Source organism: Notamacropus eugenii, chromosome 1 (genome assembly GCF_028372415.1).
Source record: "Notamacropus eugenii isolate mMacEug1 chromosome 1, mMacEug1.pri_v2, whole genome shotgun sequence".
NCBI lineage: Eukaryota > Metazoa > Chordata > Mammalia > Diprotodontia > Macropodidae > Notamacropus > Notamacropus eugenii.
In genome coordinates this window covers 327,824,184-327,838,440 of record NC_092872.1, presented here as the reverse complement: position 1 = coordinate 327,838,440, position 14,257 = coordinate 327,824,184, and the positions used below count along the sequence as shown (strand labels likewise).

The 14,257-nt window shown below is 36.5% G+C and overlaps 1 protein-coding gene across 2 annotated transcripts in view; it reads left to right on the top strand.

The window, feature by feature from the left end:
* Positions 1-14,257, top strand: part of RALGAPA1 (Ral GTPase activating protein catalytic subunit alpha 1) — a 325,621-nt gene that overhangs the window by 222,680 nt on the left and 88,684 nt on the right. For both annotated transcript variants that reach the window (XM_072629732.1, XM_072629733.1), the window contains 2 exons: positions 6,120-6,984; positions 9,615-9,686. In XM_072629732.1, coding sequence (XP_072485833.1) covers positions 6,120-6,984; positions 9,615-9,686 — 937 coding nt within the window. The remainder of the gene's footprint in view (positions 1-6,119; positions 6,985-9,614; positions 9,687-14,257) is intronic.

The window sequence follows — 14,257 nt, the reverse complement described above, 5'->3', positions numbered from 1 at the left end:
ATATTTAACTTTTTGTTACATTTTGATTAACATTTACACTTCTGTATTCTTTTGTCAGAATGTTAAAGAGAGAAAGGTGGGAGGGCTGGTTCAAAATGTGAATGAATTTACTTAGACCTCTGTAGCCACTGAGAGTTTTATTGACAAAAAAGGAGCAGGTCTGAAATTTAACAAGGAGCTAAACAAAGGCAGTGATGTAGGAAAAAGATCAAATTTATGTAGGATGATTTTAGGGTTTCCTTAAGTGGGGTTGGAGATCTAGGGTAATTCTTGGAAGATAAAGAAGCCTTGCAAGATAAAAGACACAGGATGAGGATTATGAATGACACAAGATAAGAAAATCTCATCCCCCAGGATAGGGGTGTGGGGCAAGGAATTTTATGGTCCTGGATAAGGGGAAGTTTTGTGGTAAGGGGAGACTTTAGGGAACCTTCAGGTTAGAAAATAGACCAGGGACTTCACAAAGTCAGTCCTTAATATTATTTTTAACTCTTAGGGCACTGTTTTATCCACATCAAGAATGATTCATATTCTACTGTTTTGCTGAATATTCATTTATATCCTTTGATCCTTGGATTCAGCTTTTCAAAATATATTATTTTTACAAAGCAATCAACTTTGCTTTTCAGAATATATTAATTTTTCTTTTGATTTTGTATTGACCACAGGAGTAATCCTATCCTTTTCTGATTGATTCTCCTTGGGAAGTAAAGAAAAAAATTTTCCTTGCTGCCTACAAAAATTCTTTGATGATTTAGATCTAAAATTTGACTATGTTGTTCCTTGTTAAATTGACTGGAGGAGGTATCTTTTCTATTAGTGTTTTGTGGTTTTGTTCAATCTGCTCTTTACTGTTTGCAGTTTTTCTGCATGATTATTTGAATAATTTTATTAAGATTTTCATTTTGGTTATGTTTTGGGAAAGAAATCACATCTTATTTTCAAGTTCAGTATTATTTTATAGAGTTGTCTTATGTTCTCAGGCAGTCAACAAGCATTTATCAAGTCAAGCACTAGGGATACAAAGAAAGGGAAACAGTCTGTTCTTTCAGAGAACATTCCTTTAATCTTGTTTGTTTTTTAATTTCCTTTCATTAATTTTCTTTCTTACTGTTATTTTTGTATTCCAGTTCTTTATTTCAGAGAATCTGCTGTTATGGGGAATGTCTTCTTCACCACCACCGCTTCCAATTCTGTAGTCTCTTCTTAACCTTGTTGATTAAATGTTTATGAAAAATGCTTGCTAATAGATTGGTTGATTTCTTTCTGAAGTGCTCTAATTTTTGTGCTTATTTCTTTGAGATTTTCACTTCATTCTTTCTTTTTTTTCCCCACTTAATTCTTTAATTACCTTTCTGAACTATTCTTGAGACTTCATGGTGTTGCTTCATCACTGTTTCAGGAGGCCTTAAAGTATTTGTTATAGCAATATCAAATTTCTAAAGAGATTTTGACTTAGTTTCCTTTGTTTTGAAGTTCTTGTCCACTCAAATGGCTCTTTTCTTTGAATGCTTGTCCATTTATCTTCTTCGTCAAGATTTTATCTGATTTTATGAATAATTTCTGATTTGTCTGTGGTGTCTTTTGCTGCATATGTATTTCCTAGTGCCATTCTTTTTCTTTCTTTAAGCCCAATAGTTTTGTTTTTCACCTCTAACTCTTGTTTCTCTTCTCTTATGTCTCTCAGCATAGTTGGACAAGGCCTAGTTCCCTTAAAAGTAAAGGAGGCCATTTGGGACACTGCTCCAGGAAGGCTTATATTGGTCACTGCAGTTCAGCCTATTTACTTTTACCACTTCTACTCTCCTGGGCTTTACTGTTTTCTCTGACTTTCTTCACTCCCGCAGCTTACACTGGAGTACTGCTGTTGAAAAGGATGCTGCTATGGATTGGGGAGTAGGGAGAAGCTGCCCTTAGAAACCTTTTCAAGGGGGGGGACTGTCTTCCACTTGTGACTCCTTCTGCTGGATGCCTGTTTTTGCCATGTGGTGCTAAATAGTTGTAACCATTTTTACTTATCCAGGCCCTTCTTGCTCCATAATTCTCCACATCTGCTCCCCTTTCCTTATTCCGGAGCCTTGGGTTAGTTGAATTCACTCTCCTCAACTCACCCATGGAGTAGGATCCACCCTGAGATACTGCCAGGGGTTAATTCCAAAAGTCAGTGCCTCAAATCACAGCAACAAGGAAGGATGCAGGGCTTTCCCAATACAGCCGGCTTTGAGAAAGGAGGGAAATACTGGGCAGGAGCCACTAGCCTAGAGTTTGTCTTTAGGTATAGTTTCCTCTAAGAGTTACATTGTGGAAGTTTTTATTTTTTTATTTCTTTTTTCTTTTTGTTGCTAATTTTATTCTGTTTTCAGGTTTTTGTTTATTTGGGGGGTTACAGAGAAAGGGCTGTGACCTACCCTCTGCCATTTTTCGTGTGTTCTTCTCATCTCCTTGCAGTTTACCTTCATTCCTGAACACTCAAGTCAAACTGATCCATTTTTACCTCTCAGTTTAACAGAAAGTAAACATTTATTAAGTGCCAGATACTGATAGTCTTGGGGAATGGGGAGGGAGGGAGAAAACAAAAACAGTCCTTCCTCTCAGTGAGTTTGCTGAGTGGAAACAACAGGTAGAAACTAATTTCAAATGTGGTAAGTATTGCTAACACCTGGGGAGATCACCACTTAAGCTGAAACTTAAATGAAGATATTATCTGCAGAGGTTAAGTAAGTAGACTGTGCATGGAGGCAGAAGATGGAATTTCAGAAAAGGATCATTTGACCCTATTGATTATCCCTTTCTGGATGTTTCCTCCTCCTTCGGTTTTCATGCTGTGTTCTTGCAGCATTCTCTCCTTAATCTTTAATCATCTTTGTAAATGCCCCTTCCCAACCAGAGATATTCTGCAAGCCAATGTGCTCTTCTGGTTTCACTTGTCTTCTGTATATAGGTTGCTCCCCTAATGGAAAGAAGACTGGGTTTGGAGTTAGAGGACAAGTATTCCAATCCTGACTTGGTTACATACAACCTTGGGCATGTCACTTAATATTTGGTCTTCAGTTTTCTAATGTATAAAAGGAGGAGGCTGGACTTTTGAAGGCTTCACAAAGCCCTTATAACTCGAAATCTCTGATTGAATCAACGCACAACTCCACCAGCAATGTATTAAAATCTCAGTTTTCCCCCATTCCCTCCAACACTGGTCATTTTCCTTTTCTGCCCTATTAGCCAGTCTAATAGGTATGAGATAGTACTTCAGAATTGTTTTAATTTGCATTTCTCTACTCAATAGTGATTTAGAGCATTTTTTTCAAATAGCTATAGATAGTTCAGTTACTTCATCTGAAAAGTGATTATTCCTATTTTTTGATCATTTATCAGTTGGGGAATAGGTCTTATTTTTACAAAGTTGACTTACTTCTCTATATATTTGAGAAATAAGACCTTTACCAGAGAAACTTGCTCAAAAATTTTTTCACGGTATGCTTGCTAACTGTATTTCCCTCAGACGGATTTCTCCCATTTATTCTACTCTCTCTTCTTTCACCCTGTCCCTCCTCAAAGTGTTTTGCTTCTGACGACTGCCTCTCCCAATCTGTCCTCCCTCTATCAGCACCCTCCTCCTTTTCTTATTTTCTTCCTTTCCTACTTTTCTATAGGATAAGATAGATTTCTATGCCAAATTGAGTGTGTGTTTTATTCCTTTTTTGAGCTAATTACAATGAGAAAAAGGTTCAAACGTTCCCTACCACCTCCACCTTCTTCCCCTCCACTTTAAATGTTCTTTTCTGCTTCTTTTGTGTCAGATAACTTACCCCTATTCTACATCTCTTTTTCCTTTTCTCCAAGGGCATTCCTCTTTCTCACCCCTTAATTTTAAGATATTATCCCATCATATTAAATTCACACCTGTGTTCTCTATATATACCCCTTTCAGCTGCCCTAATGATGAGTTACAAGTATCATCTTCCCATGGAATCCCTTAAGATTCCCCTTTCCTGTTTGCCTTTTTTATGCTTAAGTCTTGTATTTGAAAGTCAGATTTTCTATTCAGTTCTGGTCTTGTCATGAGAAATGCTTGAAAATTCTCTATTTCATTGAATGTCCATTTTTCCCTCTGAAGAGCTCTTCTACTTTCTTATACATTACACTGTAGATAGAGCTTTGGGCCTGGAGTCAGGAAGACATGAGTTCAAATTTGACCCCAGATATTTACTGGCTAGGTGACCCTGGGCTAAGTTACTTAACCTCTGTTTACCTTTGCTTCCTCAGTTGCAAAGTGGGGATAATAGCAGGGTTTTTGTGAGGATCAAATGAGATGATAGTTGTAAAGCCTTAACATATAGTGCCTTGCACACAGTAGATACTACTGTTGAAGTTTAGGGGTGCTGGAGACCCCAAAATACCAACATGCTGAGTTCTGTTCAAATGAATTCAACTCAAGTCTTCTTAAAGCCAAAGAAAACAAAGTTTATTAAAGATTTGCCTTACTGGGTGACTCTTAAGGAGCCTAAACATTTGTAACACTTGTATTCACAAGCGGGCCAGGGAGAATCCCAGCTAGACAGAGTCTGAGCTGGATTGAATCTGAGCACCTTCATGGAGGGAAGATGGACCTTAAATACAGAAAAGACTGTAGGAGGGATCTGATGGTGGTCTGGTAGTCTAGGGTGATGGGAAGAGGGGTTTAAGGAGGATCTTGAGGAGAAGTCCAAGGAGGGGGTGACTAGTCAAGTGTTGAAAACAGCTGGAGGCAATGAAGAGATATCAGACAATAGAGGGCCTGGGCCAGAAGCAGGTGTCACCAGGTAGTCTGGATGGTCTCCGTAGATCAAACCCAGGGAGGATCCTGATGGGAGTGGCTGGTAATAGGATCAAAGGGAGGAATTCAAAAGAATGCTAAATAAAAGATAGGGAGTATCTGACCTGGGAGAAATGGAAGGGGAATCCAAGGAGCCTCCCCCAAAGGCCAGACTTTCCAGAGGCCCTTCAGACTAATGGGACAAAAGCCCTCCCAATCCAAAGGGAAAAGATCTTGGTATGGGCTTGTACCCCATCACTACCATATAAGTGCTGATGCTCATTCCCCTACCCCCTTACACGTGAATATATCCAGTTCTTACCCTCATTGTCAGATGTTTGTTCTCCCCTTCTGCTGTACTCTTTGTCTCCTTCAGTTCCTAATATTAACCATTTTATTTCCTGCCTACTAATTTTAGGTTTCTCCCTAGCTTATCCCTTCCTTAAAACTTCCTTCTTGAAAGTTTTTGAGGAGAGACAGGGAAACCCATCTGGACAGTCATGTATCATTCTTTCTCTACTTGTTTGATGTAATCTTAATTCAAGAGAAGGAAGTTCAGATTGCATAACTGTCCAAACTAGATTATGCCAACCCAAGAAAGTCACTTGTTTTTTTGTTTTTGTTTTTTTAGAAATATAGCATTTCTGTCTATAAAAGGTTTGTCCCCCTTAACATCCTATATCCCAAGGTATAACTGGATAGACTACTTTAACTTAGCCCCTTTCCCAATTATTAATTTTCACCCTTATATCAAAGACTAACAGAAGATTCCTTAATTCTGAAACATTGTATATTTTCTATAAAATCCAGAGTTATGTGGCCAAGTTTCGATATAAACCATGTGAATCTAGAAATCTACTCAAGAAACAGGAAATTTTATCAATAGAATTGATTTCATTTTTGCAATTATTATTGCAAACTATTTTGCAATAGTTTTATTACTTGTTTTAATTTTTAACTTGTTGACTTTCTGAGAGAGAGCAACATTTTATTTCTCTTTGCAACTATATCATTATTCTGGATAATAATGTAACATAAGCTTAAATTTGGAACCCCTAAACAAAAGACATTGAAATAATCCTGACTTACTTTTCTATTGATTGCAAAGTAAACATATCTGCATCAAAGAAATTCCATTTTTCCTCCCTTCTATAATGCAAAAGTGAAATAAGTAGTATTTATATCAGATATATCAGTAGTGGACTTTTTTTGGCAGTTTGCAAATATGGTCTTTTTAAATATAAATTTGCTTTCATATTGTTTAATAGATACTGTATGTTTTAAGCATTATTCTACCCATTCTTCTGTTTTTTTTTTTTATTTACAGTAAAAACTCAGATTCAACAAGGATTAATCTCAGTTGCAGCTCGTACGGTTATAACACACCTGGTAAACCACTTGGGTCATTATCCAATGAATGGTGGTCCTGCTATGTTAACAAGTCTGGTTTGTGAAAACCATGACAATCATTACAGTGAAAGTTCTGAACTTTCTCCTGAACTTTTTGAGAGTCCAAATCTCCAGTTTTTTGTATTAAACAACACTACATTGGTATCCTGTATCCAGATAAGATCAGAAGAGAATATGCCTGGAGGAGGATTAGGTGCTGGGCTCACTTCAGCTAATTCAAATGTCAGAATTATAGTTCGTGATCTGTCAGGTAAATATTCATGGGACTCTGCCATCCTTTATGGACCACCTTCTATAAGATATCCTTCAGAACCAGTGTCATTCATGCTTTCACTATCTAACCAAGAAAAGCCAGAAGATACTCCAACTTCTAGTGACTGTGTAGAAGATGTAACTGTTAGAGATGGACTTGCACTCCAGATGAAGAGGAGATTCAGAGAAACAGTGCCGACTTGGGATACGATAAGAGATGAAGAGGATGTTCTGGATGAACTCCTCCAGTATCTAGGTGTTACTAGTCCTGAGTGCTTACAGAGGACTGGTGTCTCCCTCAACATCCCTGCTCCACAACCTGTGTGCATCTCCGAAAAACAAGAAAACGATGTTATCAACGCCATCCTTAAACAGTATACGGAGGAGAGGGAATTTGTTGAGAAGTACTTTACTGACTTGAATATGAAAGCTGTGGAGCAAGATGAACCAACACCTCAGAAGCCTCAGTCCGCGTTTTATTATTGCAGATTGCTCCTCAGTATATTGGGAATGAATTCCTGGGACAAAAGGTAAGGATGAGAAAGGAATACTTGGGTTTTACCTTTCAATACTTTTTGGTTTATGGGAAAATCTTGTTAGGGGTTTCCTCTGCCTCCTTCTTCCACTTCTCCCCAGTCTGTAGGTAGAAATGAATTTAAGACCAAGGAGGCAAATTAATATTCAGGTAGGAAAAATACAGGGTGGATCGTGATAAAAAGAGAAAAGCTAGATAGATAGATGGCAGGCCTATACAACTTGCAGTCCTCAGGCAGCTTATTGCACATTAAAGGATTTCAGGCTGCCCTTGAAAAATGTAGGGGAAAACATGCTTTGTATTTAGAGGAAATCCTATGGCATGCATAAAACTGCCTGAGGGCCATAAATAGACATAAGTTGTGCAGGCCTGCTCTATGGCCATTAATAATGTGTGTATATGAATGTGTGTGTGTATCCATATATGATGTGTGCATATTGTACTTTCACATATTCTTGGTTGGGTCCTGTATCCTTAAATTCTCACTGCATCAAGTAAGACACTAAGTAAAAATGAACTCATAAAAATCATAGATTTTCGTTCGTTTATACAGTCTACCTTTAAAAACTATGACTTAAACAATAAATGTATACATTTTTCCCTGCCAACATATTTAGAAAATAAAAAGTAACAGCAAGGTAATAATTTCAGAATTTGAAGTATCCAGGATCTAATAAAAAACATCTATCTTTCCTCGGAATTTTTTATCCAGTTGAGGAAGGTGTAGAGTTTCTTAAGTTTTTTTTTAGCTAACAGTTTATCATTGATTAAGCTAGGCATTGAGTAATGTGCATTTTTTAAATTCTCTACTTAAGGAAAATAATAAGTTAAATTGGTAGTCTTTATATCTATAACATAATAGAAGGATGGCTCAGATATTTACTGCTTCAATGAATCATTCAATCAGTAAACATTTATTAAGCACCTGTTCTGTGCCAGGTACTGCGTAAGGCCCTGGAGATTCAAATACAAAGGGTGAAATAATTCCTACACGCAACTAGCTTACATTCTAATGAAGGAGCCAACAAGGACATAGAACTGTGAAATAATACAAATAATACAAAATGGTTAAATATGTGGTTGTTTCAAATGGAGGGCACTAGCAGTTGGAGGGATCAAGAAAGACTTCATTTAGGAAGTGATATGTAAGTTCTATCTTGAAGGGATTCTAAAGAGGCAACAGTGAGGGGCCAGTTTGCCTGCAGTCACAGGTGCCAACGGGATAGTAATGTCCAGTGAGGCAGAAAGGGTATGTTGGGAGAAGATTGTGAAAGGCTTTTAAACGTAATTTGAGGAGTTTCTATTTGATTCCAGTAGCAGGAGGAAGCCCTCTGAAGTTTATTAACTAATATGCTTAGATTTGAGTTTAAGGAAAATCACTTTGGTAGCATTGTGCAGGAAAAATCGGAATAGAGAGAAACTTTAAGACTGGGGACCAATTAGAAGACTCTTAGAACCATCTGGCTAACTCTGGGAGCCTTTCCATACTGGCTCTGCCACTGAAGTCATTGTATAATTTTGTATGTATCATTTTATCTCTCTGAGCTTAGATTCCCCAGGCTCTTTGACCTGCATAATTTTTCTTCACTGATGTAGTGGAAAGTGGGAAGACGGCTGAATTTCAAGTCAAGAGACTTGTCATTCAAATTCTGGATTTGCTGCATTAATCTGGATGACACCAAACAAGTGTCTTAACAAGTCTCTGGGCTTGTTTTCTCATTTATCAAATCGGTGTTGAACTGGATAATCTCTTAGTTACCTTTCAGTTTTAAATCTATCATCCTCTTATCTTAAGTATCCTTCCAGCTATTAGACTGTTATTTTCACTTTTGCACCTGCAGCCCATAGACTAATTTAGAGCCACGTAGACTATACAATAATTTCAGTTGCATAGAGGGCCTCTATGATATAAAAATAATTCTCAACAATTGACAAAATGCTTTGTACATTAATTCATTTAATGATCATGACAGTGCTGTGAAGTAGCATAAATAAAACAAGATAAAAAAGCACTTTGCAAAAAAAGCATTATAGAAACATCCCCTGTTACTATTAGGCCATTTAGATGTTGCCCAAATTAACAGAGGGTTCAAAAGACTGAGTAGCTTGCCCTAGCCACAAAGCCCAGAACAGGAATGTTGATCATTTCACTTACTCCAAATGCACTATTCTTAATTATTACCTTATAGGCAAATGATGTTATCTAATAAGTACCATTTGACTTGTGGAGTATCCAAACTCCTTCTGAATTATCATTATTTTTGACAGATGGTTTGGGCCTTGTAAATAATTTATTTCTAAAACCTTCTGACTTATTTTTGTATTGTAGATGAAATCCACATCTAGTCCTGATTCTTCCTTTTGAAATAAGACCGTAGTCTACAAGAGTAAAATTGAAGAGATCAGTAGATATAATCTTCTGATGGGAAAATATCAGGTCCTTAGGTAGACATAATAGTTAATATTCTTTAAAGTGTTTTTTAGGATCTGTTCGCCTTTGTATTAGAAATAGGAAAACACAAGAGAAATGTAAGCATTCCATAAGGAGAGTAGAAAATATGTTCCAGGACTGTCATGTCATTCATTTATAAAGGTGATGAAAATATTTATCCATTCCTTCCTTAGGAGAAGCTTTCATCTCCTGAAGAAAAATGAAAAGCTACTTAGAGAACTTAGAAACTTGGACTCAAGACAGTGGTAAGTGCTGAAAATCGTCATTTGTGAACAGCTATAGTCCATTTTTTCTGTATCTATTTAAATGTTATATCCAAATTAGAAAACTAAAAGCAGTGTTACTCAAAATCATAGTTTATTCAGCTTAGAAATCTCTACTGAAAGTTTGCTGTGATGTCTCATTTTAGCATGACAGTGATTCTGAGATGTAATTCCTATCTCAGATACTTACTAGTCTTGTGGCCTTGGAAATACCATTTAAACTGTCTAATAACTTTTCCTTATCTGTAAAATGTCTCAAAGACTTCTAAAGCTCAAATCTTTACCTATGATCCTATAATTCCCTCTATCTAATCTTAGTTTTAAGGAATCCAAGTTTTTCTTTGGACTTGTTTTTCCTTCTTAAAAGGAAGACCATTTGAAGAAAGTGATACCAGGACATGGATATATTAGTGTTTCAGAAGAAGGAACAAGGAAGGGGTATGGGTAATTTAATGTGTTTCCACACAATTAAATTTGGTCTTTGCCCTCATCATCTCTTTGCTGTTCCTTTCTGGCCAGAACCCTGTGGTCTTCTATTTCAGAGATGCCCTTGCCAGTACACTTTTTCTATACCCTGTATTCTAGTCACCATACCTTAATATTCTCCCCTGTTATCATCTATCTCTTCTCCCAGGCTAATAAGAGTTACTAGAAAAATCTATGAAACCAGTAGCCTAACTTCAGTTGGGCCTTTGCTTTTTTCATTTACTTTGCTTTCTAAACACAGTATATTTTGCAAGGCTAACAGGCAACATGCTGTGTGTTCCTATGGCATAAATATCCAGTTTTCTACAATTGCTGTTCTGTACTTTTTCCTTGTAATAAAATCCTCACTCTCAAAGATAACCTTATCTCCTCAGTTGAGGCCATCTGCATCTTTCCTCCCATCTCTACCTTACAATCTCTTGCCTTATCCATCACCAGCTTCTCCTTCTCTTGAACTAATTTTCTCTGCCTCTAGCGTCTTTTATCTCTTCAGCTTGATTACCACACCCCTATTTAACAATATGCTCATTTTCTCTGTGCTTAAAAAAGAGAGGTTAAGAGATCTTTCCCTTAATTTTATCCCTATGTAAAGCTACTGGAGATTTAACTAAGGAAAAAGAGGACTAATGAAGAAAGAAAGGAACAAAATATTTGAGGTTTTTGGAGAGCTGTTATGTTGAAGAGAGATTAGACTTATTCTGATCAATCATAAAGAACACACCTTGGATCAGTGAGGTAGAAGTTAGAGAAAGGTAGATTTCAAGGAAAAAATTTTTAACAGAGCTTCCTAAAAATGTAATTTATGCTAGTGAGTTCTTATATCACAAGAAATGTTTCAGGAAAGCTGAGTTGTTGACCAGCTTTCAAGAATGCTATGGAGGTTATTTCCAGTTTGGAAAGTTGAATTAATTCAGTCTCCATCTTCCTTTTTTGAGTTTATTTTGGGAGGGAGCTGATGTGGTCAGATCTGTACTTTAGGAAGATCAGTTTGACAGCTGAGTGATTGGAAGGGAGAGAGCTTTGAGATACAGAAATTAACCAGCAGGATACTGCAAGCAATCCAAGCATGAGGTGATAAGGACCTGTTTCCAGAGTGGTTATAGTGTCAGCGAATATAAGAGGACATATAGTAAGGTAAAAGCAAAAGACTTAGCAACTGATTAGATATTGGAGAATAAGAGAAAATGAGCATTCAAGGAGGATACCTAGATTGTGAGCTTGGATGACTGAGAGAAGGGTGATATTGTTAACAGTAATGGGCAAGTGAGGAAGATAAAAAGATTTGAGGGGAAAGATAATCGGTTCATATGCCCAAAGGGGTATAAAGCCATGTATACCCTTTGACTTAGCAACACCACTACTAGGTCTGCAACCTAAAAGAGATAAAAAATAAAATAAAAAGGAAAAGGACATATTGTACAAAAATGTTTATAACAGCACTTTTTGGGGGACAAAGAATTGGAAATTGAGGAGATGCCCATCAATTGGAGAATGGCTGAACAGGTTCTGGTATGTGATTGTGATGGAATACTATTGTGCTATGAGAAATGATGAGTGAGTTGTTCTAGGAAAAACCTAGAGGGAACTGCATGAGCTGATGCCAAGTGAAGTGTATTGTATACAAAGTAACAGTAATATTGTAAGATGATGTTGTGTTTCGTCCTTTGTTTTCGAAGACCATGACGTCAGAGACATGACTTGACTTGCACTTGACTTGTTTTGAGTGACGGAGGGGTATGCAAGGTCCCTGGCCTCACTTTATCCTCCCGAGTCATCTGGATCCAGTGACCAGATATTCATCTGGATTACTGAAGATGGTCCAGGTTGCAATGGGAGACCTTGACCTTTTCAGTCTAGGCCTTTTGACGTACTCACTTTGAGGGAGGTTACGTCCATTGAGTGAATAGACCTCTTAGATAATTCTTGATTGATCAATAATATTTCTTCATAGTATTTAATTTCTTCCTCTATTTATTAACATTAAGTGCATGAAATACAAGTGCTCAAGAGATAGTGAAATCTCAAAAATGAAAAGAAATATACTGCAAAACAGTATTTACAGTAAACATGCCAACTAAAGGCCTGAAATACACAATATAAAAACATATGCAATAGTAAGTATTATACATGTAATCAACTGTAAAATGGATTATAAGATAATCAGCTGTGAATGATCTAGCTTTTCTCAGCAGTACAAGTATGATCCAAAACAACTTTGAAGGACTTATGATGAAAAATGCTGTCTATCCCCAGAGAAAGAGTTGATGGTGTCTGAATACAGATTGAAACATACTTTTTTACTTTATTTTTCTTGAGGTGGTTTTGTTGAGGTTTTTTTCATTGTTTATGTTTTCTTTTACAATATGACTATTATGGAAATGTTTTTCATGACTACACATGTATAACCTTAATTGAATTGCTTGCCTTCTCAATGAGGGGAATGGAGAGGGAAGGAAGGAAGAGAACTGGGAACTTAAAGTTCTAAAAATGAATGTTAAAAATTGTTTTTACATGTAACTGGAGAAAAATCAAATTCTAAAGAAAAAAAAATCAGCTCAGTTTGGGACATGTTGTTTTTAAGCTGTCTATGAGACACACCCAATTCAAGATGCCTTACTAGTAGTCTAGAGGTTGGGAGAGAGGTTAGTGCCAAAAAGTAGACCTGAGTGTCATCTGTGTAGAGGAGATGATTGAAACTTGAAGCTGATGAAATCACTAAGTACGGTAGAGAGAAAATCCATTATAAAAGAGACAAGGACCCAAGACAGAACTTTGAGAGCCACTATTATTAGTGGGAATGACCCAAATAAAAATCTAGCAAAGAACACAACAGAGGAGGAGGCAGATAGATAAGAGAAAAGCAGGAGAAAGCAATCATATGAAAATCTAGAGAGAAATAGTATCAAGGAAGGGTGCTCAGTAGTATCAAAAGTTGCAGAGAGGTTAAGCATCCTTTGAGATTGAGAAAAGGATTGTGATTTGGCTGCTAAGAAATTTTTAGTGACCTTGGAGAGAACAGTTTTGGTTAAATGATTAGGTCAGAATTGTGGAGGCACCAATTTTAGATGGCCTTCTCAAGAAGTTTAGCCACAAAGAGGGGGAGAGATATAGGATGATTCCTAACTAGGATTGGTGGATCAAGTGAGGGTTTTTTGAGGATGGGGGAGATATCACCATGTTTGTAGGAAGTAGGAAAGCAGCCAGTAGACAGTGAGAGAATAGAGAAGATAAAAGGGAAAATTTGCTGGAGAAGACAGGATGGCATGGGATTCCTTGTGCATGTGGATGAGAGTTTGCCTTGGCAAAAGATCATCTTTTTATGTGAAGTCATCTCAGTGATAAGAGATGAGGATCTTTGTGAATGTCATCAATTTTTCCAGTGAAATATGAAGCAAGGTTCATAGTTGAGAGAATAGGGACATGTTTTGTAAGAATTATGTTTCAAATTTTTACATCAAAATTGATTAGCAAAATTTATAATTGTCTTTTCTGTACTATTTCTGTTCCTTATTTAGATATCAGCACTCCAGTCAGCCTTGTAGAATGCCCTCTGTCTCCATTTTTTAAGACATTTTGTAAAATAGGTATTAATTATTTGAAGTATTTTAACAAAATTCACATGTAATTCCATTTTTGCTGGAATTTTTTTCCCTAGAGCAGTCAATTCATTGTTTGCTTGATTTCTTTTTCTCAAATTGGGTCCTTTAAGATCTCTTTCCTGCTGTGCACATGACATACCCTTTTTTTCTCATTTTGCATTTCAGTATTTAATTTTATATGTTTCTTTTTTTCTATTATGTATTTAAATTTTATTATTTAAATCTAAAATAAAATTTTTAAAAAGCTGTCTTTTTAGTTTGGATATTTTATTTTATGTACATATTAATTTCCTTTGAATTCTCAGATTTGATGTGTATTCTAATATTTAAAGGTAATAGGATTAAAGGAACGTAGACCAAAAGGGTCCTCAGAGACCATAACCCAACCACTTCTTTTTTTATTTACTCTCTGTTGTGAATCCTTGTTCTTTTCTTATTTTGTTAATGTTATTTTTCTTCCCTTTTTCT